The following is a 22,519-nucleotide window of genomic DNA, read 5'->3' on the forward strand; positions in this document are numbered from 1 at the left end:
CTATGTGACAATGTGACCACATTCACAAATGCAAATGAAAGTAAACATAAAACCACAGCCTTCTTATTTGTGTGTAAATAGGCTGGACTAGTCCACTGCTACAGAAAGTGACTTACAAGGGCCATTCTCATCAGGGCAAGTCAGTATGCTGGCCGACGGGTGCAAACAACCTGCAATTTATGACAACACATGTAAATCGACAGAACACTTGCAAATAGACAAAACACAAGCAACTTAAAAGAACATCTTCATCAATTTGACAACAACAAAAAAGTGAATAGTCTACAGTCCTGGAGGTGGAATAAACCATTTTGCGCTTTAGCAAGTGGTGAGTATGACCTTAGACAGTCTTCACTAGTTTTTATATACAAAATTCAGTCAATCAACCAAGTTATTCAGCAAGTACACTTCACAAATTAACTTTACATTTCGTCTTCAATTCAAAAAGCCATTTAATTTGGAAATAGAAATATTCAGGAAAAATAAAATATTTTTTCGAGACTTTACAAGGGCCCTCTTCCCCCTTGGGGCCCTAGTAATCAGGAAAACCTGAACCTAGGAAAACATAAGTAACGGGCACATATCACATGACGTTCCCAGTGTTCTGATTGGATGCTCGTGAAAAGTCGCCCACTGTTAATTAAAGATATCCGGATGAAAAATGTTGCCCAATATTAATGTGAAAGTAGGTCTACATTAAGAACATGTCTATCATCAACTCTGTTTCCCTGTGCGCCATGACCTTACGAAACTGAGAAGTGTGTGTGGAGTGTGGTATTAGCCTTTCACTAAAACCACTTTGGAGGTTGCTGGCTGCTGGCCATGCTTCATGCTCGCAAGCGCAAACAATATTGTAGAATAGATTATAATCTTAATAGGAGGAGACTTCAAAATTAGTTTTACATTCTTGGTCCGTGAGTTCTTGATAACCTGCGCTTACTTTCGTTTTGCTAACCCACCCCTCACTCACTGAAGCTTTTTAACAAGGATTGGCGGGCGAGTTAGTAGGCTAATTTCCCCCGCCTCCTTCTGACGACGCACAACAACAAAGCGGCTATCTGGCGAAAAACTAAGGACCTTTCCTCAAAGAAGAAATCACACCACAGCGAAAGCTGACAATGGAAACTATGGAAATGAATGGAGGAGCGGACCATGACAGTGGAGGAGAGGTAAGCCAAGAGCTGGGCATTGTAAGCGCTATCTGGACGTAGGGACTTTGGACGAAATGTCCTCGTATAGCAGCGCGACCGCGGCATGGTAACCCGATTTTCGGAATCGTAACCTACGGTTCAGGGTCCGGCAAGTGTTTGAGCTATAGCTATTTAGCCAGATAAGTAGCCATCTGAAAGCCCAATCTACGTACATAGGCTACCATACGTTTATTCCCTTTATTGCGCTATGGAACGGGATTTCTAGTTCTTGAACCAGGGCTCAGTGTGGACCCCGGGCTAAGAAAGATACATGTGAAACAGGCCTACACTCGGAATCGGAATTTAGTATAGTTATTTAAGCCAGACTGGCATAGGTGCCTGGAATGACCTAGTCTACAGCGTATCTGAAAAGTCGGCGGATTGTTTAATGGTTATGGGAGTGACTGTGAATGATTTGCCTCATCCCATCGCGACGCATTCCTGCGTAAACAGCATCCCTTCTGTTGAAAATGTTTAGATTCTTAAATAGCTGCAGTGAGTTTACTCTTCATTCGTTGGCATTAGGACGGACAGTTATTCAGCTTGCTCTGTTAAGGCTAATGTTAGGATAATGTTAACTTTATTTTGTGTTCGTGTATTATTTTTACACGTTTACGAAGTATACCAGTGGCATGTCATTTCATAGGCCCATGCCATAGTCATCTAGGTCTAAAGGTGAAATTAAATAGGTCAATCACTTCAGATCCGTTGAGGTTACATTGTTGGCATTCATTACTTTCAAAGCCCACCTGTTTCAGAATCGTGATGAGGTCATAATCACGTGTTACTACTGCAGGAAAATCCCAAACCCATCGGGTGCACCCATGAGCAGACAAGCTGCCTAGTTTTTTATCTGTTGGGTCTTTCCCTTTGGCTTTACATTAATACCAACGGAGGGTTAAGCAGCCCAAATGCATATGAACTTATTCACTAGACAAAGCATTAAAAGAGTAAATAAACTAAGTATATAAGTATATATACTCTTTTGATCCCGTGAGGGAAATTTGGTCTCTGCATTTATCCCAATCCGTGAATTAGACACAGCACACAGTGAACACACAGTGAGGTGAAGCACACACTAATCCCGGCGCAGTGAGCTGCCTGCATCAACAGCGGCGCTCGGGGAGCAGTGAGGGGTTAGGTGCCTTACTCAAGGGCACTTCAGCCGTGCCTACTGACCCTCCGGTTACAGGTCCGAAGTGCTAACCAGTAGGCCACGGCTGCCCAACTTCTTACTTTTTTCTTACTTACTTTTTTAAATTAACACATGGATGTGGTGGGGCATGCTGTAAACCAACATCCATGAGTAGAAAATGAATCATAAGTAGTCAGACTGTTATTAGAGGCCAGTCATTTCTTCTATAAACAAATGGATGGCTGCTCACAAGTCAACTGTGTCCTACTTTATAAATGCTCCAGGAAAGTTGTAATATTATGCAGTATGCACATATTATATGTAGCATTCATACAGTAATAGACCATTTTATTCATTTTAAAGAAAGCATTCAATGTTTGAACATAGTGGCCTTTCAAATAACATGGATTGTTCACTCACTGAGAAAAGGTCAGCGTCTCAGTTAATAATAGAGGGGGTCTGAGTGGCGGAAAGAAAATCCCCTTGACTCACACTCCTTTGTAATCTATCAGTCTGTGAATATTTAATTTTAGTTGTTTAAGTTAAGAATCAGCAGTGGTTTGGAAGGAGTGTTGGAGCGAAATGCTGTAGTGTAATATAGACTTGACTAACACAAGTCAAACAAAAGAAACAACTTTACAACAGACTAAATAAAAGAGAGTATGTGTGAGAGAGAGAGAGAGAGAGAGTGTGTGTGTGTGTGTGTGTGTGTGTGAGAGAGAGAGAGAGAGAGAGAGGCATAAGTCAAGCGGTTGAATTACCACAGAGAGGAAGAGTGTAGGGCTGAAAGCGAGAGAAAGTGGAGAGCCAGACCAAGATAACAGACAGTGTCTAAGGGAGTGGACCTGTGTTTGTGGAGATTATGAGGGACCGTCTGTCCACGTTTTTTTTTGCTGCTACCAAGGCTGACACAAGGCCCCTGTTGTTAGGTCTGCACATTCAACTTCTCTCTGAGGAAACAGAAAAAAACAGGAAAAACACATGAGAACGATCTGAAGGAATGTTTAAATGGTGACACCATCACCAGAATTTTTGTCCTACCGTGGGTTTAGCCTCTTAGCCTCACTGCTAATGAAGCACCTGATGGTCTCCTTTTGGTATGTATTGCGTTGGCTGTATTTATAAGGTCATGGACATTTTATGTAAGGTCACAGACATGCATGGTTGCATGGTTGTGTCATAAAATTGTATACCTCAGTTTGTATTAGCAGACTTAAGCTGCTTTGTAGAGTGAAATACACCCGAGTAGGTCTAATTAATGAAACATGACCCTGAAGTGAATAGCTAACTAGTTACATGAGATGTCTGTTATCTGTTTGGGGACATTTGAGAATGCATGTCATGAGATAGTAGTTTCCAGATGTAATGTAAAGCTCAAAGTAAACCAAAAAGGGCTGGTACCACCATAACCCTTTCTCTCAGAGAAAGGAAGGAAATAAGTTAGGCTCAGGTTTTCACATCCACCCCTCCCTTTTCCTCTTAGGTCATGGGGCTCTTCTACTTCCTGCGAAAGATGTCTTCAGCGCTTTCTTACTTCCTCTAAAAATACCCAGTGAAGTTTCCAGTGGAATTCATAGAGTACAAACTTCCCTTTTGGCCATAACATAATAACACATAACTGAAATCACAGTGGGAAAAACATGATGACAAAACCCATAATGTCAAAGCTCAAGTGACAGACCACGGTTCTTTGGACCTTGCTATTTCAGTGGACTTTTCACACTAGATCAAATCACTTCGTGGCCCTTTTGAGGACCATATTTATAATACAGATGCAAGGGCTCTGCCTGCTCTAAGATATCACAGAAACTTTTGTCAATAACTAACCTACTGTATTTATATTACTAATCCAACTAGTGTAGGTTATGCTAGAATGTGTTCATGTCTAGCTTGTTCAGCAATAAATATACATCGGTAGTCTATAGCAATTTTTTCTCATACATTGCTCAGACGACACGATCCATTTAAAAACCCATAGAGGCTCAGCTTCACTGGACTTTCAATGGTACTTCAGAATGGGCTGATTACATTGCGTTTATTGGACAAACACCCCAAAATCATCACTTCCAGGGAAGCCCGGTGTCTCTGGGAGTGAATGAGGCAGGATGGTCCGGACGCTGCGCCTCTGGGTGATGATAGGAGGAACTGTCAAAGTGGCTGGACTCTGATTGACAGCCTTAAAACTATGTCTTGATCGGAGGGAGAGTTTTCAAGTTCAGTGCTTTGCGGTGCGTTGGCAGGTGAAATTGAGAGGCAAGCTGCAGCTCAAATTCTGATATATTTGTCAGCAATAGCCTGCAGCTAGTTTCTATTTGTCTTTGTACATAGCATACTGTAAAATAATTAATCATTGAATTTTTTTTTACAGCTTCCCCTTTTTCAAAGACGAGTTTCTGCCACTGATACAGATGCATTGGCAGTAGTTGTTGGGGTGTAAATTAGTAACCTGACTCTCGCCAGATGAATTTTGTTCCGCCTAGTAAATTAGTGCTATTGACTAAGATTGGCTGAGATAACATTTGGTATATTTCAGTACAAATTAAAAAAAAATTCTAAATTGCAAATTTACGAATATATGAATGTTGTAAATTCAAGGACTATTTCATTAATATCCCCAGGTAAATTATTATAATGACTAAGCTTATTCCTCTGAAGCATTACGATCTATTGCAGATCCCAGCATACAACACAACTGCTGTTTTACAATCTTAGTCCTGTCTATGTCTGATTCAAACAGTGGAGAATAGAGCCCGACCAATATGGGATTTTAAAGACGGATACCGATTTCGATATTTGAAAAACCAATAAACAATAAATCATCTACTGTACTCATTCAGCACGATGATAGATATTTTGAATATTTACAATATTGAAAAGTTCTGATCAAGGTGGGACATTGTGTTTAAAATAGGCCTAAGTATCTGGTATCCTAATGAAAGGCTAAATTATGAAATAATTATTATGAATAATAGCATCAGGTCTAATCTGATAAAGACCAATGCCATGATAACTTTCAAGGTATGTAATTGATGCTTTATGATGGGGGTTTTTTACCGTTAGTAGCATTAAACAATGTGACACTGCTGCGTCACGTTTCATGTGAGCATTCATACCAGAAATATCTCTGATGCGGCACTGCTGCAGGAAACACTTCCAACATGCTTGCGTGTCGCGTGGAAAATAGGCACTGTTTCTATTTCTAGCTGCCACAATTTCGCAGCATGGCAATGGAAAGACAATACTGGAAATTTAGATGTCCGATCAGTACTTGGCTTTCCTTTACTTAATGGTTATGGTTATGGGATTTGGCAGACGCTTTTGTGGTAAATTAAGCTTTGTAATTTAAAAATAATAATTGGCCATTATAAACGCAGATACCGATAGATCAGCAAATAACTACAGTAATATAGATAATATCTATATTTATCGATCGTGCTCTAGTAGAGAACTGTTAAACACAACTGCTGTTTTACTGACAGACTATTAGCCCTCTCTATGTCTGATTCATACAGTAGAGAACTTTTGGTAATCAATAATAAACTTGTTATAGAAATATAACTACAATAAGCGAAATACCCCCTCTCTTTCTCTCTCTGTGTAATTCTCTCTCCCTTTCCATCTCTCTCTCTCTCTCTCTCTCTTTCAGCCTCCTCGTCCAGGGCGCTGGCCACGCTCTGCTGCTCCTCTGAACATGAACCACTACGCAAATAAGAAGAGTGCAGCGGAGAGCATGCTGGACGTGGCGCTGCTGATGGCCAACGCGTCCCAGCTCAAGGCCGTACTGGAGCAGGGGCCCGACTTCACCTTCTACGTCCCCCTCATCACCCTCATCAGCATCTCTCTCATCCTACAGGTCTTCGTGGGCGTGCTACTCATCTTCATTGGTCAGTCAGTGAGTGGGCGGGTGGGTTCCGGGATGGGACTGGGTTAATGTTCAACAAAGTGGAAAACCGCATTCTCAAACGATTCTTTTTCGGACCATGTCTTCAGCAAACATAGGTATTTCGGCCCTAGGCCATCATCAGCGTGGATGGAGTGTTTTCACAGCGGCCATTTTTGACATGAAATGTACGATAATGGCAGGCCCAGGTGTCTTTTACTGTCTATGGGTGTTACTAATGACATTAATTAAGGTTCTGATCTTGCTACACTTAAGCGCTCTGCACATTGGCACCGACATGAATGCGGCACAGTCCCCTTTCGACATGCGGCTACATTAGATTGCTTTCAATACAACCCCACACACCAGTGTCGCACATATTTTGGCGTTGATGTGTGTTGAAGTGACATGGCACTCATGTCGGTGCCTATTTGCGGAGCACTTTAAATGATCAGAGAGTCTTCATTAGTGTGATTAGTAACACCTGTGCTTGCCTTACTATTTCGAGTAGTTAAAATGGCTACTGTGAGAAAGGTCTGTGGAGCTTTGGAATGTGTTTTTTCTGTCCCAGAAGTAAACTGTGTGTACACAAGTCCTCTCACCACATTTGTTTAATGTGCCCCGCTCACCATCTGGTTTTGTAAACATGATGGTCATTGTGTGCACAAGTACAGCCAATAGAAACAGTAGAGTCTCATCCATCTCACTGCAGACCAACCCCTTTGACTTCTAGGGAAAAGTGGCAATATAAGGCTGTGCCTACTGGTGCTGTCTGAGAACAGAAAATGTCTTCTTGAATCTGTTCTGATTAAAATAAGTGGATATTTGAAATGTGAGGGGGAGGGAACAGGCACAGATTTGGCCTGAACAATAGTGGTGTGTACTTTTCAGCTGTTTACAGTTAATGGAATGAGCTATGTCCTAGAGGAAAAGACTCCTACAGTGATGGGAGGGGTTACAAAATTAAGAATACCCAATGGCCCAATCCCAAAGTCCGAACTCACAGACTCAGACTTTGCTGTGCATTCTCGCGAAATTTGTAAGGGCTTAGGTCTGTTCCAGTGTCGCATTTCAAAGGGCGTGAGGGTTTGAGTACACACTTACCGAGCCCTTTCCTTGAGTCGGCATCAGTGCAGACTTCACCAAAGGGAATTACCCACAGTTCAAAGCGTTTTGACTTTTACCGCGGAGACCATAGGGAAATCCATAAATTACAAAGGTAAAGAACAGCACGACACGTGCATGGTGCAAGTATCAGCAACATCTTTGTTATTAAACGTCACCATGGTAACATGTGATCTTGTGAAGTGCTGTCCCAATTCCATTTATACCAATCTGAGCCCATGTGGCCTCACACACTCACTCACTTAGCACCTGAGATCAATTAAGTCTGTGAGTCTTTAGTCCTTAGTCCTCAGGGCTCACTTTGGGATTGGGTCAAAATCACATCAATGCGTTTTGTTTGTAATCATGTCAAATACCTTCTATGTAAAGGATTGAGGCAACTTTGGATTGAATTAAATAGAGTTGTCCATTTCAACTTTTAGAATTTAACACGTCTGGACTGCTTAGGAAACTAGTCCTCATTGTTTAAGGCCATAAATCTGACCTCCTTTTTTGCCCAGGTCTCCCTTTCTGTCCTGTTCCACCTCAGTGCACAGGCAGAGGGGTCCATTGTTAGACCCTGAGTGAACTTTGACTGCTCTTTTTTCTTTTGAAGTCAGGAAGATCCACCAAACTAACAATAGTCACTCAAAGTCAGTTTGTCATCATTGGCCTCAACAGACTGCTTGCACAAAGACATTTTCCTGCACTCACACTACGCAACATATCTTGTATTATTAAAAGTTCAAGCTCTACTCAGTAGCCTGGGTGTACCAGACGCACCTAGTTTCTACAGTATAATCAAATTTGAATTTGCTCTGCAAGTCTGGAAAGGATCCCATTGACACCCGTTTTCCAACCTCCAGGGACATAAGCAGCAGTGCAGTTAAAAGGTGCATGAAATTGGTGCATTAAACTAACAGAATTGTTTCAGAAAAGCAGCAATCACATCTTTCTTATAAACGATGATTTTAAATGCAGTAGTTTACTCAATTTCAAAGAAATAATACGTTGTTACAGGTTTTAAGTGTTTCGGAAACAGATGTCAATACATTTCTTTTCCAGACTGACACGCACTTTGCTAACAGATTAGCCTGGATTCACCAAAATATTTTCATCACTGTCCAGAGGATTTGCATTGCATCAGTATCTGAGATTAATTGCAATGCAGTATCTGAGATTAATTTTTATTATTAAAATCAATTTGTTTTTATGAAAATCTATTTTCTCTTTAAATTCCATCACATCTGGAGTACATTTTTTATGGGATTTCAAAATTGACATTTTGTGAAGCCAATTGATTGTTGATTTCCCAGCCCTGGATTAGGGCTGGGTGATTGATATGGCCTAAAAACAAAATCTCCGAATCGATCCCGATTGAATCGAATGCCATGCTTTCATATTTCAAAGCTGAGGTGCAAGTGGCTACAGTACCATTCGAGTCCAAGCGTGCTAGGGGACCCAGGTTCGAACCTGACCCGTGGTCATTTTCCGATCCCACCCCATCTCTCTGTCTCACACACTTGTTTCTTGGCTATCTGAACAAAGTCAAGCCAAGTTTATTTATAACTATAGCTAATTTCATGCAGAGGGGTTATTTAATGTTTTTGAGAAAAGACAAAAAAGGTCCAAAAAATATACTAAAAATGCACATGGCATGCACAAAATGTTTAGGGCTGGGAAATCAACTACTTAATGACTCCATTTTTAAAAAGTTAGCCCCCATTCTTGTTTTTTCGGTTCTGTGTTATTATTCACCAAAAGGTTTTAGAATTATAAAACCGTCAAAACTCTTACAGGCTAGCCTAGAAACATTTGCCTATTATTCACCTAATCTACCAGTTGGAATAATAAAATGTTTATTTCCTACGGCTAAAACACCTCAGCCAACATGTTACAATAATGCCCTTTTGTCAATGCAGTCTGGGAGCTCCCCCTTCTGTCAGACAGAAGGAGGGAAAAACATGAGCTCTTACTTTATTTTTCAAGAATAAAAAAAAAAAAGAGTACAAAAATATAAGATACACAAGACTGTATGTTATACAGTCCTTTTTCTTTACAAAGCTTTCAGACAGTCAGGTGATTTGACCGTGCTATGACCCGACAGTTTCCCTGATGTCTGCCACAGTTCTGCTTTTTCTGTGTACGATTTCCCCTACATTATTTCTGAGTATGTTTTTCTGTGGTTTGTTTGACATTTAGCTTGTCAAACGGTCTACCCACAAATGTTCACACAAGCACTTTCTTTTGCACAAGGATGATTATATTTCTTATATTCAAACATGATTATACTTTAAGCAGAGTTATACTTTTAAACATGATTATAGTTTACACATTTTCATTTTTATAGCATGAACATTTTCATATCAAGAATACATTTTATGCTCAGCAAGGTAATCTTTTTTGAAATGTATACAAATAGCAAGGAATTTTGTATAATGTATAAAACTAGCAAGGAATAGCACAGCAAGCAAGCAACAAGCAAGGTATACTTTTAGTCAGAATACCTTTTTGATATTGTTATCTTTTTATTTCCAACATTTATTTAATCAATCCAAGTATGGTATACAAAAATTCACATTTCAATCTTGTTTCCAAAGCCGTTGCTAGATCCATTTTTCACAAATTTATTCAAATTACATTGAAATGTTCTATGACCCGATAATGGAAAAGGACACTACCATTGCTATAATGCACAGCAGATAAGAGCATGCAATGTGTGCATCTAACTTACACACTACGGCAGTACCTTGGTTTATGTGGCATGCCTAGCATGTACTGTATGACATGACTTTAAATTACACGGTTCCCACGCATCCTACAAAACCTGGAAAACAATCCTTACTGTACTTGCACTCCTCTGTTTTTTCTTTCACTGAGAATACTCTACAAGGCTATCCATCAGAGCTCCCAAAAACAGAAAACAACAAAAACAGAAAACAATGTTATTTGAAAGGGTAAATTATGCTCAGCATTATGTTAAAGGGGAAGAACTATGCCGTTTGTTTAGCTTAATATAAACTTCACAGCTTCGGAGTCATTGGAATGGTTTTATGAGTTTTTCTGGGGCGAATGGTGACCGCTTCGCTTCCCCCTAGCGCCTGTGAGCAAAAAAAAACACCCTTGCAACTTTGGGCCGGCGGGCTGACGGACAGAAAGTCTCGCAGCCTTGTGATGTAACAAATTGCTGTACTGCACTACACACATACACCATAGGCACAAGCTAGAACAAGGTAGCGATGGAGTTTCTCATAGATTCGTCATGGCAGAGCCAGCGAAAAAAAGCAGAAAGCAAGTAAACCATTGTCGGAGGAACAGGGAAAGACAACCCGGCAGACTGATTGAGGAGTGTCGTAAAATATATACTCTGAAGCTGTAGGGGGAGCTCTGCAGAGAAACCTGTGAGGAAAAAAGCAAGAAAACAGCAAAGAAATTGGCAAAACTGCATAGTTTCTCTTTAACATCGAAATGGCCGTTTATGGATGAGACAATTTTGAATAGGCTGCTCTCGGTTATGTAACAAGGCTGTGAACACATCCGAGCTCACATCATATGATGGCACAAGACATGCTGATTGGATGACATCACGGTATGTCAAGTGGCGTTATATAGGCTACTGTAAATGTTTACCAGTTAATAATCTGTGAATGAAATAAGGTTCTGATAATATTGTAATTGGAACTGTAAGATGTATTCTGTGTTATCATTTACATCTTAGACATGATTTATGGTCCCCAGAGGATCCTTGCATCCTTTCAGTATGGGAGAAGCACAGAGAAAAGAGCTGTGTTCTGCCGCTAGAGAACGTGAGGATGAGCTCGTCAGCAGCATTGAGGAGAAAGACACTGACTTGTGTAGTGGATAGAAACAGCAGTCCCGGCTGTAGTTTTTTCACCTCGGAGACCTGGGCTCCGATTTAGTGGAATGACTAAGCCCTTCCTTTGTCTAAGAAACGGGATGGCATGCAATGGGGATGTCGGAGCAGAGGCATGCCACAAAGAGAAACACATTAGTGCATAGCGCAATTCCTGTCTGTCCCACCACCAGCTAAATTGTCACTGACCATTTCCTGGAAATGTCCTGGAAAATGTGTGGGAATCCTGTAGGGCTTTTCACATGAGAAGCGACACCCTCTAGTATTCAATTCATTTTCAATGAGAAGTAGGCAGGCAAAGCGGCCAATTGGAGTGTTCAGCTTTTGAGGTGGCAGTGCGGGCATTTTAGTTTTGAGTTGTCTTTCACATGTGCATTTACATGTATTCATTTAGCAGACACTGTCGTCCAAACTTACCTATGTGAACTACATTGCAAGGGATTACATTGTCCCCAGTAAAACTTGGGGTTAAGTGCCTTGCTGAAAGGGCACAACGGTGAAAGTTGGGAATAGAACCCACAACTTTTTAGGCTACTACCTACTATATGTTGGCACAGCTCCTTAACCACTACACTACCACCGCCCCAATCACACACAATCACACGGAAGGGTTCAGGGCAGACAGCGAGGACCACTTTCCGACTGAAAAGAACCGGCCTCTCTTCTCTCTCAAAATGTGGGAACCCCAAGGGGGTAGGGGAACATTCAGAAAGTGTACCACCAATGGGAGGGCCTGAGGCCAATAGACCCTTTCAAGAGAGTTCCATTATCAGCATCATAGTTGGCCCCACAACACTTCCTTTTTAACATTCCATATGTTATCTTAATGCAGAGGAAGTAGATTGGGGCCCAAATAGAACGTTCAAGCATTGTTTTTGTTTACCTTGTTGAAAGGGTCCATAGATGACCATCTACAGTTAGCTACCAGACGGGTTACTGTGTGTCAGTCCGGTGCTCAATAACACATTTACAGTATGTCACCAAACTTGACTTTTGGGGAACCCTGATTTCCAACTCCATGCTCAAGATGAAACATTTTTTAGCCAAAATTTATCTCAAATCAATTCCCAAATCCCACATTTGAATTCACATCTACTACTGTATAAAGACAGTGTTAAAACAACAGTAAGGAGTTTTGGTTAAAAAAAGGGAACTTAACAAGTAAAGTGCTGTTGGCACTGAAAAAGCTTGCTGACAAGTGTTTTCTTTTTTCTTGATGATATGGTTGGAAATATGCTGTAAAAGCTTATTTTGGAGTGGTGTTCCATTTTACAGAACTACACAGTGCATTGCTTGCATGACTGGTGGGAATGACCACTGTATTTGACGTTCACATGACCACATACCATCAAAATGTGTTTGCCTAGAACACTTACCTCAAGAAATGTCCCTTTTGTCTTTCCGTACAGTGAAGTGGAATCTTAACGATGAGAGCAAGCACTATAAGCTCAACATACTGGAGAACATCACCACAGCAATGGTCTTCATCATAGTGGTAGTCAACGTCTTCATAACGGCATTTGGTGTCCAGCGCCCTAACGTCAGTGCATGAGGCATATCCCTAGGTATGAATGTGATTTCCACATTTCTTTCAAGAAGACATGTAAACCACATGACCCGTAACGAGGGGTCTGGAATGTTGGTTACCTAGCAACCAAGACGCTGTCTATTGAAAAGGGAACTATTTTTTGATGCGTAAGAACGATGTCGAAATTAACATTTTTAAACAATAATGGGGTGTTTTCAGATTATTTAGTTTGTGGTAGAATTGTTGTATAAAAGCAATATAGCACTCGTGATCGTGGGATTGGTCATGGATATTCCCACGGCTGTTGTTCCACCTATGAATAGGTAAACACAACAGCCTACATGACACTTGTTTGTCTTCGGTATGTCGTGTAAAGAGGGATAATAAATATGCATTTAGACATTGATTCATTTTTGTTTTATGTATACTGTTGTATACTACTTAAAAGCCTCCAATCTTAAATAATTTATTTAAAGGAACATGAGAACGGGAGGCGAGAAGGGGAGCCTATGTATTCTCTTATCTGTATCTGGAGTAGACTATTAATAAGCTTTTTCCCCAAAAGGTTGAAGTGTTCCTAAATATATCACTTCATCTTATATCACTTATCTGCTTATTTCTTTTAGATTAATTTACTATACATATTTGCTGATAGATGTAATTAGCAGTTTTTAGGTGGACATACAAAATATACTAAGAATTTACATTAACCATCACATTTATCTCTCACAGGAAAAACAAAAACGAACACAAAGCTATAAACGGACAGAATGAAGGACACTTACTGAACATTTTGTAGACCAAAGACTCACAGCAAAAACTCATCAATGCAATGAAGAGCCTAAGATACCCCTGTCCCATATCGCATCATAGCCATTACATGGACACTGTAACTCCTGTCACTTACCAACCCTACCCTCTATGCATGACTGAGATTACATACATTTTAAGGAAAATATTTATTTTCTATTGGAGATATTAAGTTTTTAATGCTGCCTTCTTTTTATGTACGTTGTTTTATTTTGACTTCTCTACTACTACTACTGCCTAAGGTGCTGTTACCAAGTACATTTGTGCATTAATATTTGTTGGAAAAGATGTAGCCTACGGTGTATATAGTGTGTGCCTACTGTTTAGACTGCGATTCTAAAATGTTTGTCAAAGTTTGTTAAAGGAACCATATGTAAGAAATGTATTTCAATTAATCATAAAATGGCCCTGATATGCCACAAGACATTAAGAAAATATGTTTATTTCAAATACTTATATCACTGACAACAGTAGTCCAGCCAGGATTTTGTCATTTAAAAAGTGAAGTTGCAGCCTTCAACTGATGTTGATGTTGTCATGTTGTGTTTTGGCCTGATGCGCCACCCTCCACCTATCTACTGATCACAAAGTCAGTACTGTTTCGGCATCCGGGTTGCCAGTTCTGCCAGTCAGAGGGGAGGGGGAGGGGATACACCGCTCTACAGTAATTTGAAAGTGATTGCAGTACCAGTTTTGGCCACAAACTTACATACGGTTCCTTTAAATTTTCGCTCATCATAGTCCTTGCTGTCCATTCTGTGTGTGTGTACTCCTGCACCTTTAAGACCGTATGCCAGGTACATGCAAGCAACACAGAGTTACAGTCCTTAAACAGACCACCGGTTACAAATCTAAGCAAATCATGCAGTCATTTTTTTCTATTGTACAGTTTACAGTATAACATTTTCTGTATAGTTATTTTTTACTATGGACCAAATTATTCAGCCTCACCAATATGTTTGTGATTGTTTGAAATTCTTTTTGTATGGCTATTTATCCTTGTTAAAAACAGTTTGTAAAAAAAGCAATCATGTTCAAAACTATATGTATACAAGCATTTGTGTTTTATTGTCTCTGAAGTCACACTGGCAAAAGGCAGAAAAAGAAAAGTCCCACAATGAAGAACAGCCCAGAGAAGAGCTGGCGGGTATTCCAGAACGTTGATTAGTCACAAGCCTTCCATTCCATTCGCAGAGTGTAGGCTGAAACAGTTAAGCTTCCACTACAGACAATGAAACTGGCTACACCAGGCGTTAAAGCAATGCACACATTTGAAAAAAAAAAAATAAGATCAGTCTTCTTAAACTATTTTTATGCTCTGTGAACTAAACGTGAGTTGCTCGCCTGCTCCTTGTAAGTGGGAAAACCTAGTAGAGCAGTATTATAGGTTTGTTTTGCAGGTAGAATTGGACCATGGTGCTCTTCTATTAGATGCTTTACCACATGCTCTTGAGTTAATTCAGCCAGGCTTGTGACTACTTCTTGTTCTTGGAATACTCCAGCTTCCAGACATATACTATACATATATAGTACATATATATACTGACACACAGTAACCCGTCTGGTAGCTAACTGTAGATGGTCATCTATGGACCCTTTCAACAAGGTAAACAAAAACAATGCTTGAACGTTCTATTTGGGCCCCAATCTATACATATACATAAACATATACAAGTTTACTGTAAGAACAGGGGGTGTAACATAATGATTATGTGAATACCAGCCAGGCGTAGTGTGTAGTTTTACTGAATGTCAGCAAGAAAACAAAATATTAGAAAACACATAAAAAATATATATTTGACAGCCCAGAGCTGAAAAAGGTTAAGGCCACAAGGAGCATGTAATCCATGAAGAGCAATCACCTGCAGGTCAAGAGGACTGTTATGGAAGTACAGACTGTATAAATAAGAATCAACTACTTTGATTGCGAAAATTAAGGAAGCCTTCAACTTGTACTGAAGACATGTCCCTGCCACTATACTGACATAAGTAAACTCCACTGCAAGATTTTTGTATGGCTAGGTTTGCACTTGAACAGTCATTGTTTATGCATTTGTTTGGATTATGACAGTATGAAAAAGTAGATTTTTTTCTGGACCTTGATCATTTCTTTGTGAGACTAGTACAAGAAGGTTGTAAGTTACATTTAAAATAAAAAGGCATCTTCAGGTTTCTCTCTGATGTGTCCAAAATGGCAGAAGACGGATTAAGCTACTTAGTGGACTGTAGATTAAAGTCCATCTTAATACGCAGCATGTTATGCAGAGATATATTCTCTAGTTAGACTGTTGCTCCAATGATTTTCCGAGACAAGTTTAAGTAACAGGTATGCAACCCATAGGATTTCTAAATAAATACATTCCCTTCATGTCAAAGATATCTAATTAAACAAACCCAAGAGCACACTTCCCACTAAGAATATGTAGTGGAAAATATAATGAGGCAGACAATCTATGATTCATTTTCTCTGTTACAATTAGTTATGTAAACCGAGCAAACAAAGGTCAATTGCCCCAAGAATGCATACAGCCCTTATGCATTGAAAAAGGCATACACCTTACAGAAATGTGCTAATCTACAAGAGCCTCCATCATAGGAGCCAATGCCAAGGCATGCATAAAAAAAGTATACTATGTATTGCATGTGTACAAATAATGCATTGCAAATATGACATAAAAGTTGTGAATCCCCTGATTTCGGTACAAATTTGACACCATGAGATGTTTTGGAAGTGTCCTGTGTGCAATCGGATGTTTTGTTGGTTAACGTGAAGTTGGACTACTTTGGAATAGGGTCCTCTGTGTACCATATCAAAACCTCCCGGACTCGGCGCCCCAGACCGAGAGCCGCCAGGCCCAGAGCCCTGCTGGTGCCGCCTGCCCCTTTGGACTCTGCAGAAGGGAGAGACGGAAAGATTTCATTTTGCACGAACCCGGACCTTGCGCTCATACATGGGCAGACCAGTATGAAAAACCTGTGCATGAAATATTACTTTTTTTATATGGAGTCATGAAAAAAAAGCAAGAAGTCAAAGCTATCTGCTGTTAAGAGGTCTCGAACAGCCTCAACTACCATGAATGGGATCAGCTTTTTTATCTAGCCAGCACCTACAAAGCATGGTAACTATATGGTGTGTCACGAGTTTATCGATCAGCTTTCTGCGTAATCAAAACTGACTGGACAGGGTGTTTCCAAACAAACCTCATAATTGATTGATCACACAAAGCCATGACTCACCTCCACAGTAATACAGAAGCGCTACACCTACTGCCACGCTGAAGCAGCTTAGGAAAAACAAAGGACCTGGAAAGGATCAAAACAAATGCTCAGCGATTCATGAGCTTCAAGCCAGCTCAAGCCGTGTTAACATCACTCTTAAAAGGCCAACGGAAGATGGCTACTAGACTGTAGCCTCGTCCTTACTAATCCACTTTCAATGTCTGAAGTAGACAGTAAGGCATTGCAGGATGTTTATGTAGTTCAGGGATAAACCTGGGTCATTCATATTTAAAGGTAGCCTGGTTAGCGCCACCACTTCTCAATGAGACGTGGTCTGGGAACCAAACGTTCATTTTCTCGTATTTGAAAAAAAATGCCCAGATCCGTTTATTGGGTGCCACGGATGTCTATCAAATGCGTCTGTGCATAGCTCATCATCGTCTTGCTTTCCCCCCTGATCTGTGATTGGTTCCCTATCTGAGGCAAAAATTAGGGCGGTAGTTTCCAGGCTGCCTTAGCAGCGTGAATCAAATCGCGCGCAAGGCAGCATGGGAACACCCAGGCTAATTTAAAGGGGACCTTGGTAACTATTTTAACTATTTTTCAACAGTAATAAAACCATTTAGAAATCATTTGGATGGTTAAATAACCTGTTCTGGTAAAAATGGTGACTTTCCCCGCTCCCCTTAGCGTCCCCAGACGGATAACCAACCTTGCAACATTGGGACTGACTGGTAAAAGAAGTGAGAAACAAGAAACTCATTTTAAATTGTGTTTCTTCCCTTGTAACGTCCACATTGTTCTGCCGAACTTATGCTAACTGTTTCGCTAGCTTGTAAACAAATCCACATTTGCTTTATGGTTAGTTTTTTCACCAATTTGAAATAGCGAAACGCACAACTTCTCCAGCGGAGCGCAAAAAATAGCTAATCCTACCAGGGGGGGCTTTAAGTGGTGCATCTCCTAAAGTCAAAGTCAAAGTCAAAGTCAGCTTTATTGTCAATTTCTTCACATGTTCCAGACATACAAAGAGATCGAAATTACGTTTCTCACTATCCCACGGTGAAGACAAGACTTATTTTACCAATTTAGGTCTACAGACAAACATAACATTCAAGTAAACAAAAAAGTAAGTAAATAAGTAAATAAGAGGGCACATATAATAATCTATCTCCTAATAGAAGAGCCCTATGACTTACAAGAGAAAGAAACCCCAGGGTTTATTTTATCAAAAACGTTCATTTGAGTTAACTTTACCCAGGTTTATCACAAAACCACATATTTGGAATACCCAGGTTTCAGACTTGGGGAAAGATGTTTACATACACAGGTTATGCACACACAGTCTATGCATTGAACACAGTAGCTTAGACTGAGGGAGTGATCAAATAAATACTAAATAGACAACTGAATAAGTGTTGGTATGGTATGGTAGCTAGAAAGATGTAGAGAGGCAGTTAGGATTTTAAAAATATCAATGTAGTAAAAGGATAAATAAAAAAATAAACATGACTCGTACTTACCTCTGTCATTTAGCACAAATCTCTGTCTAGGGGTGGATGCTGGACTAATGACTAGGTCTATAGATTCTGTACAAAACAAAGACAAATAGTTACATCAAAGCAAGTTACTCAGCTGATACAAGCATACAAGACACAAACACAGACAAAGCAAACTACTAGGCCTGTTAAGAATGATAGTGTCTAACCTCTACGGCGGAGGCGTGTAGGCAGGCCAAAGTACACCTCCTCCACGTGAAGATGTAGCGCTCGGTAGAACTCACGGCACGCCTCCTCACCCTTCACTTGCAAGTGTGTCAGGAGTTCGGCCAGCCGAATGCAGGTGGGGACGTCCAGATCCCTGAACTGCAGCAGTTTGGAAAAGGTTACAATGACCCACAGCCAGCCACACTCTTAATTCTATACTCAAAGAAATAACAGATGTACTGTATCTAAAATCTCAACCTGGCTCATGTCTGGGCCCTAATCATTCCCCAGTGTAACTGGCTCATTCATTAATTCGAAAGAACACCTGCTGATGATGTGCTACATCTTCCTGAAAGAAAAAAAACATCCTTCACAGGATTATGAGTGATACCTTTTTGGCCTCATTGTCGGTGAGAACCTGGGGGTAGATCCTGTTCAGTTGAAGGATGAGTCTGTCTACTACCTCTGTATCTAGACGCCGATCAGCCTTCAAGAACCGGCTGTCAGCTTGCAGCTGTTCCAAGAAGGTTTCTGACACAAATAAGCCATGCAATAACATTAAGCTATATCATAGCAGCAGGAACAAACAGTGGAACAATCATTAATTGGTCATGTGAGTAATGTAGGCTACCTATGATTAAACATCACCAGAGGCAGCAAAAGATTTTGACACTGCCTGTCTGGCTTGAGAAGAAATTAATTCAACAATTCTAAAATGAAAAATAAACAATAACATAAGCAGGAGACTACAAAAGGATGATGGCAACCGTTTTTAAATCCAATAATATGGGCAATAAGGGCAGACTCGGAGCGCAGAATCTGGCGACACATCTTTGTGTTGATATTATTGCTTCTACTAGCTACCAACCAACCAACTAAATTATAGCATGGCTAGGTAGGTGGTCGTTCCGGACACGCAGACTTTCACTCGACAACTGTTCAAACTAAACGCCCCTTGTGAGGTTCTGCCTTCCACAAGACCAAGTTGTCCACGTAAACGGAGAGACGTAAAGCTTAGTTGCTTTGCAAGACATAAATGCAGCTGGGCTGATAAACATCAAGAGAGTCGACATTCTCGCTTCTCTTTAAGATCAACGTACAATAAACTACTTTGGTCAAACAAGTACCACTAACTCAATTACTAGCCTAACTAACCTTTACTGTAAATTGAGCTAGGCTACTGACACTATTGAAGTATACAGGGGCAGGGAGGAGAGCTCAAGGGTAACTAGCTGACGCTTACATCACGCACAAAGGATACAAATGTAACACAATGTAGCCTACCAATATCGTCGCCATATAAACACTGACCCAAAGTAAATATAAGCGCTGTTTTTCGTAGAGACCAAATTCGAAACAAACCTCCCATTGCAGATTCCTTCTACCCTGCCCTTTGTTCTGACACTCCCATTATGGTAAGCTGCCTGGAGGGTCGAACAGGAAGTAACGCAAAGACGGCAAGATGGCAAATAAGAGTCGTGCTGCTGATTCGAGTCTTCGAAGTGAGTGACTGTCCAGTCGAATCGGTTCATGGTTCAAGTCCAGAAATGCATTCAGGTCCTTCAGTCAAACTTCCGGGACATTGGGACAAAATATAATTGTTTTCTGTTGACAAGTTTAAGAGTTTGGATTTAAATGCATTCATAAATAAATAAACACACCAGCAAGCAACAGAAGCAAATAAGCCTAATGAAATATTAGCGAGGCTGCCCACCCAAGTTAGGTTTGTTAAAAAAATATTTAGCCTAGGCCTACTGTCCACTTCCCTCAGTTGATGTTGGCTGCCCTGCCAATGCTTCAGATTTCCATACTTAAAATGTATGAAAATGAGCACATAATCAGATAATGCCTCAACATATTCAAACTTGCCTAGAGCCCTTGTCTCAGGATTCCCTCGGTTCTGTAAAGTGCTAAAATCTAAATTATAATACACAACATCATTCCGACACACTCATACACAGCACCACCACAACCACAAAACACTCACACAGAACATACACAACACACACATCAGAGGTTGTTCCAACAAATGCGTTTCTGTGGCAGTGTGCAGATACCTTGGAAATCCAGAGTTCCCGCGAGAACACAATGGAATTGTCTCTGCGAGACACTCTGGCAAAGAGCAATGATGCACGTTACTTTTCCCCCAACATTCCTGGAAACCACCTAAACTGATGAAGACAGCGCCGCAACGTTGGAGGACAGTACACATTGGTCGTAGTGCAGACATCCCAAGTCTCCCGGAAGTTCCGGGAGTCTCCCGTATATTGATAGCGGCTCCCTGACGCCCGCAAATTAGATAAAATATCCCGGAATCTAGAGTGAGCGATCAAGAGCGAGCATTCGAGACCGCGTGTGCATCTGAGTGTAGCGCGCACACGACGGGAGACAGAGAGAGAGAGAGAGAGAGAGAGGGGGGAGGGGGGGGGGGGGGTGCGTGTGTGCCTGAGCGCATCCAAGAGAGAGAGAGCATCCTGATTGGCCTGTTTCGCTAAATCAACCAATCAGTTTTCAGTGTAGGCGGGCTTTAATTGATCTCTTTTCTCCCGAACTTAATCAGTTCAGTGTATGAATAAGAGCGTCATAGCAGAGTCAGTGCCTAAAAAAAAACGAAAATGTAGGCTACCCTTGTCTCATAAGAGTAAAAAATAATGATAGGCCTAGTCTTGCACGCTGCCCTGTTTGTAACAGTGACTTTAGCATTGCCCATGCCAGGTGAAATTATTGCAAAAGACATGTTGAGGTGAGTTTAAGTGCATATTATTCAGGCCAATAGCCTAGGCTAGTTGCCAAGGCTACATGAAAACACCAGACTACCAAAATCTAAATATTTTCTATCTATAGGCCTTCCTTATTTGGTGTAGGCCGACTGACTAGGCTAGTTTTTTTTGTTTTTTTTTTGGGGGGGGGGGGTCGTGATACCTCCCTGAAATGACTTTTTGCAGGTTGGGATGTCTGGTAGTGTTATCCCATTGCGTTTAAGTCCGAAATCATTCAAAGTAAACATGGTAGTGTTATCCAATTGCGTGCAGTGAGATTTTTAAATGCATGCTTGTTGCCGCCCCTCAAGTTGGGCCATTGCATTGCTCTTTGCCAGACCCTTAATCTTTCTAGATTATCAGGGTCTGGATTTTCCAGGCTAGTGTGCAGAGGCCAAATCAACCAAAACAGGAAACAAAATTGTGCTTTATTTGTCCGAAATATGCTGTACTCCATTACATTAACACTGATCAATGTCTCAACAACACTCTCGGGCATTTAGATCAACTTAAAGGAGAATCTCTGTTTCTCAAAGTCACTGAGTAGCCTACTGTTGGTACGGGAAAACAATCAGTTCTACTTAGTGTTGCTGCAGCCAACAACTAGAGCTGCTAGGGGCATGAACATGGGCTCATGAACATGCCCCCGGAGTGTAGTAGTGCACTGATGTAATAATTGCTATTGCTCAAGTGCTTAATTGCTTTCAGTGCTTTTGACTAATGCACTTTAATCAAGTTACTGTAGCCCTCTTTCTAGATCTGTGCATCTTTACCTCAGCTCTGCAACCATATCATATAATCGATCTCTTGAGCTTTAATCTCTGAACTTATTTTGGAGGCCTGAAAGAAAAAGGTCAGAACTATCTCACATCACCAAACCATTAATTGCCACATGAAAGTCAGTGGTGGCCCTTCTTCTGTTGTGTATAGGGCTAGCTAGACAGAACTGAAGTGAAAGTCAGGGTCTTTCTTCTGTTGTGTATAGTGTCTACACAGCAGTGAAGTGAAAGTCAGGGTCTTTCTTCTGTTGTGTATAGCAGTGAAGTGAAAGTCAGGGTCTTTCTTCTGTTGTGTACAGTGTCTACACAAGTGAAGTGAAAGTCGGTCACACATATATTTCATTTCTCATAAATGAACAAAGAACAGCAACATAGTAGTTCATTGAACTGCCATCAGCTGGGAGGACATACTGCACAACAGTGGACAATAAAGCCTAAATTGTTGACATCTACAGGTGTGCTAATCAATGCTACTTTGTTAAATATTCTGTTTCACATTGAGAGCACAGACAAATTATAGTCAAGTAGGTCAACT

General features: G+C 40.7%; 2 protein-coding genes across 5 annotated transcripts; one reads left to right on the top strand and one right to left on the bottom strand.

The window, feature by feature from the left end:
* Window positions 1–804: 804 nt before the first annotated feature.
* ninj1 (ninjurin 1) lies at window positions 805–13,524 on the top strand. 3 transcript variants are annotated; one of them, XM_042088360.1, is made up of 5 exons: window positions 805–1,169; window positions 5,972–6,209; window positions 12,593–12,745; window positions 13,021–13,035; window positions 13,445–13,524. In XM_042088360.1, the coding sequence occupies exons 1-3, from the start codon at window positions 1,119–1,121 to the stop codon at window positions 12,733–12,735; spliced, it is 432 nt and encodes a 143-aa protein (XP_041944294.1). In that variant the 5' UTR covers window positions 805–1,118; the 3' UTR covers window positions 12,736–12,745; window positions 13,021–13,035; window positions 13,445–13,524. The 3 variants fall into 3 exon arrangements, with proteins under 3 accessions (XP_041944294.1, XP_041944293.1, XP_041944296.1); XM_042088359.1 differs by lacking the exon at window positions 13,021–13,035 and having other exon boundaries at window positions 810–1,169; window positions 12,593–12,748; window positions 13,444–13,524; XM_042088362.1 differs by lacking the exons at window positions 805–1,169; window positions 13,021–13,035 and adding an exon at window positions 3,225–3,422 and having other exon boundaries at window positions 12,593–12,748; window positions 13,444–13,524.
* A 1,721-nt stretch (window positions 13,525–15,245) lies between these two features.
* Window positions 15,246–20,089, bottom strand: card19 (caspase recruitment domain family, member 19). 2 transcript variants are annotated; one of them, XM_042088356.1, is made up of 6 exons: window positions 19,758–20,089; window positions 18,838–18,977; window positions 18,449–18,605; window positions 18,264–18,329; window positions 16,759–16,824; window positions 15,246–16,412 (listed from the first exon to the last, which is right to left on the bottom strand). In XM_042088356.1, the coding sequence occupies exons 1-6, from the start codon at window positions 19,813–19,815 to the stop codon at window positions 16,300–16,302; spliced, it is 600 nt and encodes a 199-aa protein (XP_041944290.1). In that variant the 5' UTR covers window positions 19,816–20,089; the 3' UTR covers window positions 15,246–16,299. The 2 variants fall into 2 exon arrangements, with proteins under 2 accessions (XP_041944290.1, XP_041944291.1); XM_042088357.1 differs by having other exon boundaries at window positions 19,809–20,072.
* Window positions 20,090–22,519: the final 2,430 nt, after the last annotated feature.

Source organism: Alosa sapidissima, chromosome 4 (genome assembly GCF_018492685.1).
Source record: "Alosa sapidissima isolate fAloSap1 chromosome 4, fAloSap1.pri, whole genome shotgun sequence".
Taxonomy (NCBI): domain Eukaryota; kingdom Metazoa; phylum Chordata; class Actinopteri; order Clupeiformes; family Clupeidae; genus Alosa; species Alosa sapidissima.

Bases quoted from the DNA above. Each gene is read 5' to 3' on its own strand.
- ninj1 (XM_042088360.1), top strand. From the start codon at position 1,119: ATGGAAACTATGGAAATGAATGGAGGAGCGGACCATGACAGTGGAGGA. The intron at 1,170-5,971 runs GTAAGCCAAGAG...TCTCTCTTTCAG, and splicing joins ACCATGACAGTGGAGGAGAG to CCTCCTCGTCCAGGGCGCTG. The intron at 6,210-12,592 runs GTCAGTCAGTGA...CTTTCCGTACAG, and splicing joins CGTGCTACTCATCTTCATTG to TGAAGTGGAATCTTAACGAT.
- card19 (XM_042088356.1), bottom strand. From the start codon at position 19,815: ATGGGAGGTTTGTTTCGAATTTGGTCTCTACGAAAAACAGCGCTTATA. The intron at 18,978-19,757 runs GTCAGTGTTTAT...TATTTGTGTCAG, and splicing joins AGCGCTTATATTTACTTTGG to AAACCTTCTTGGAACAGCTG. The intron at 16,825-18,263 runs GTAAGTACGAGT...GATCCTTTCCAG, and splicing joins ATTTGTGCTAAATGACAGAG to GTCCTTTGTTTTTCCTAAGC.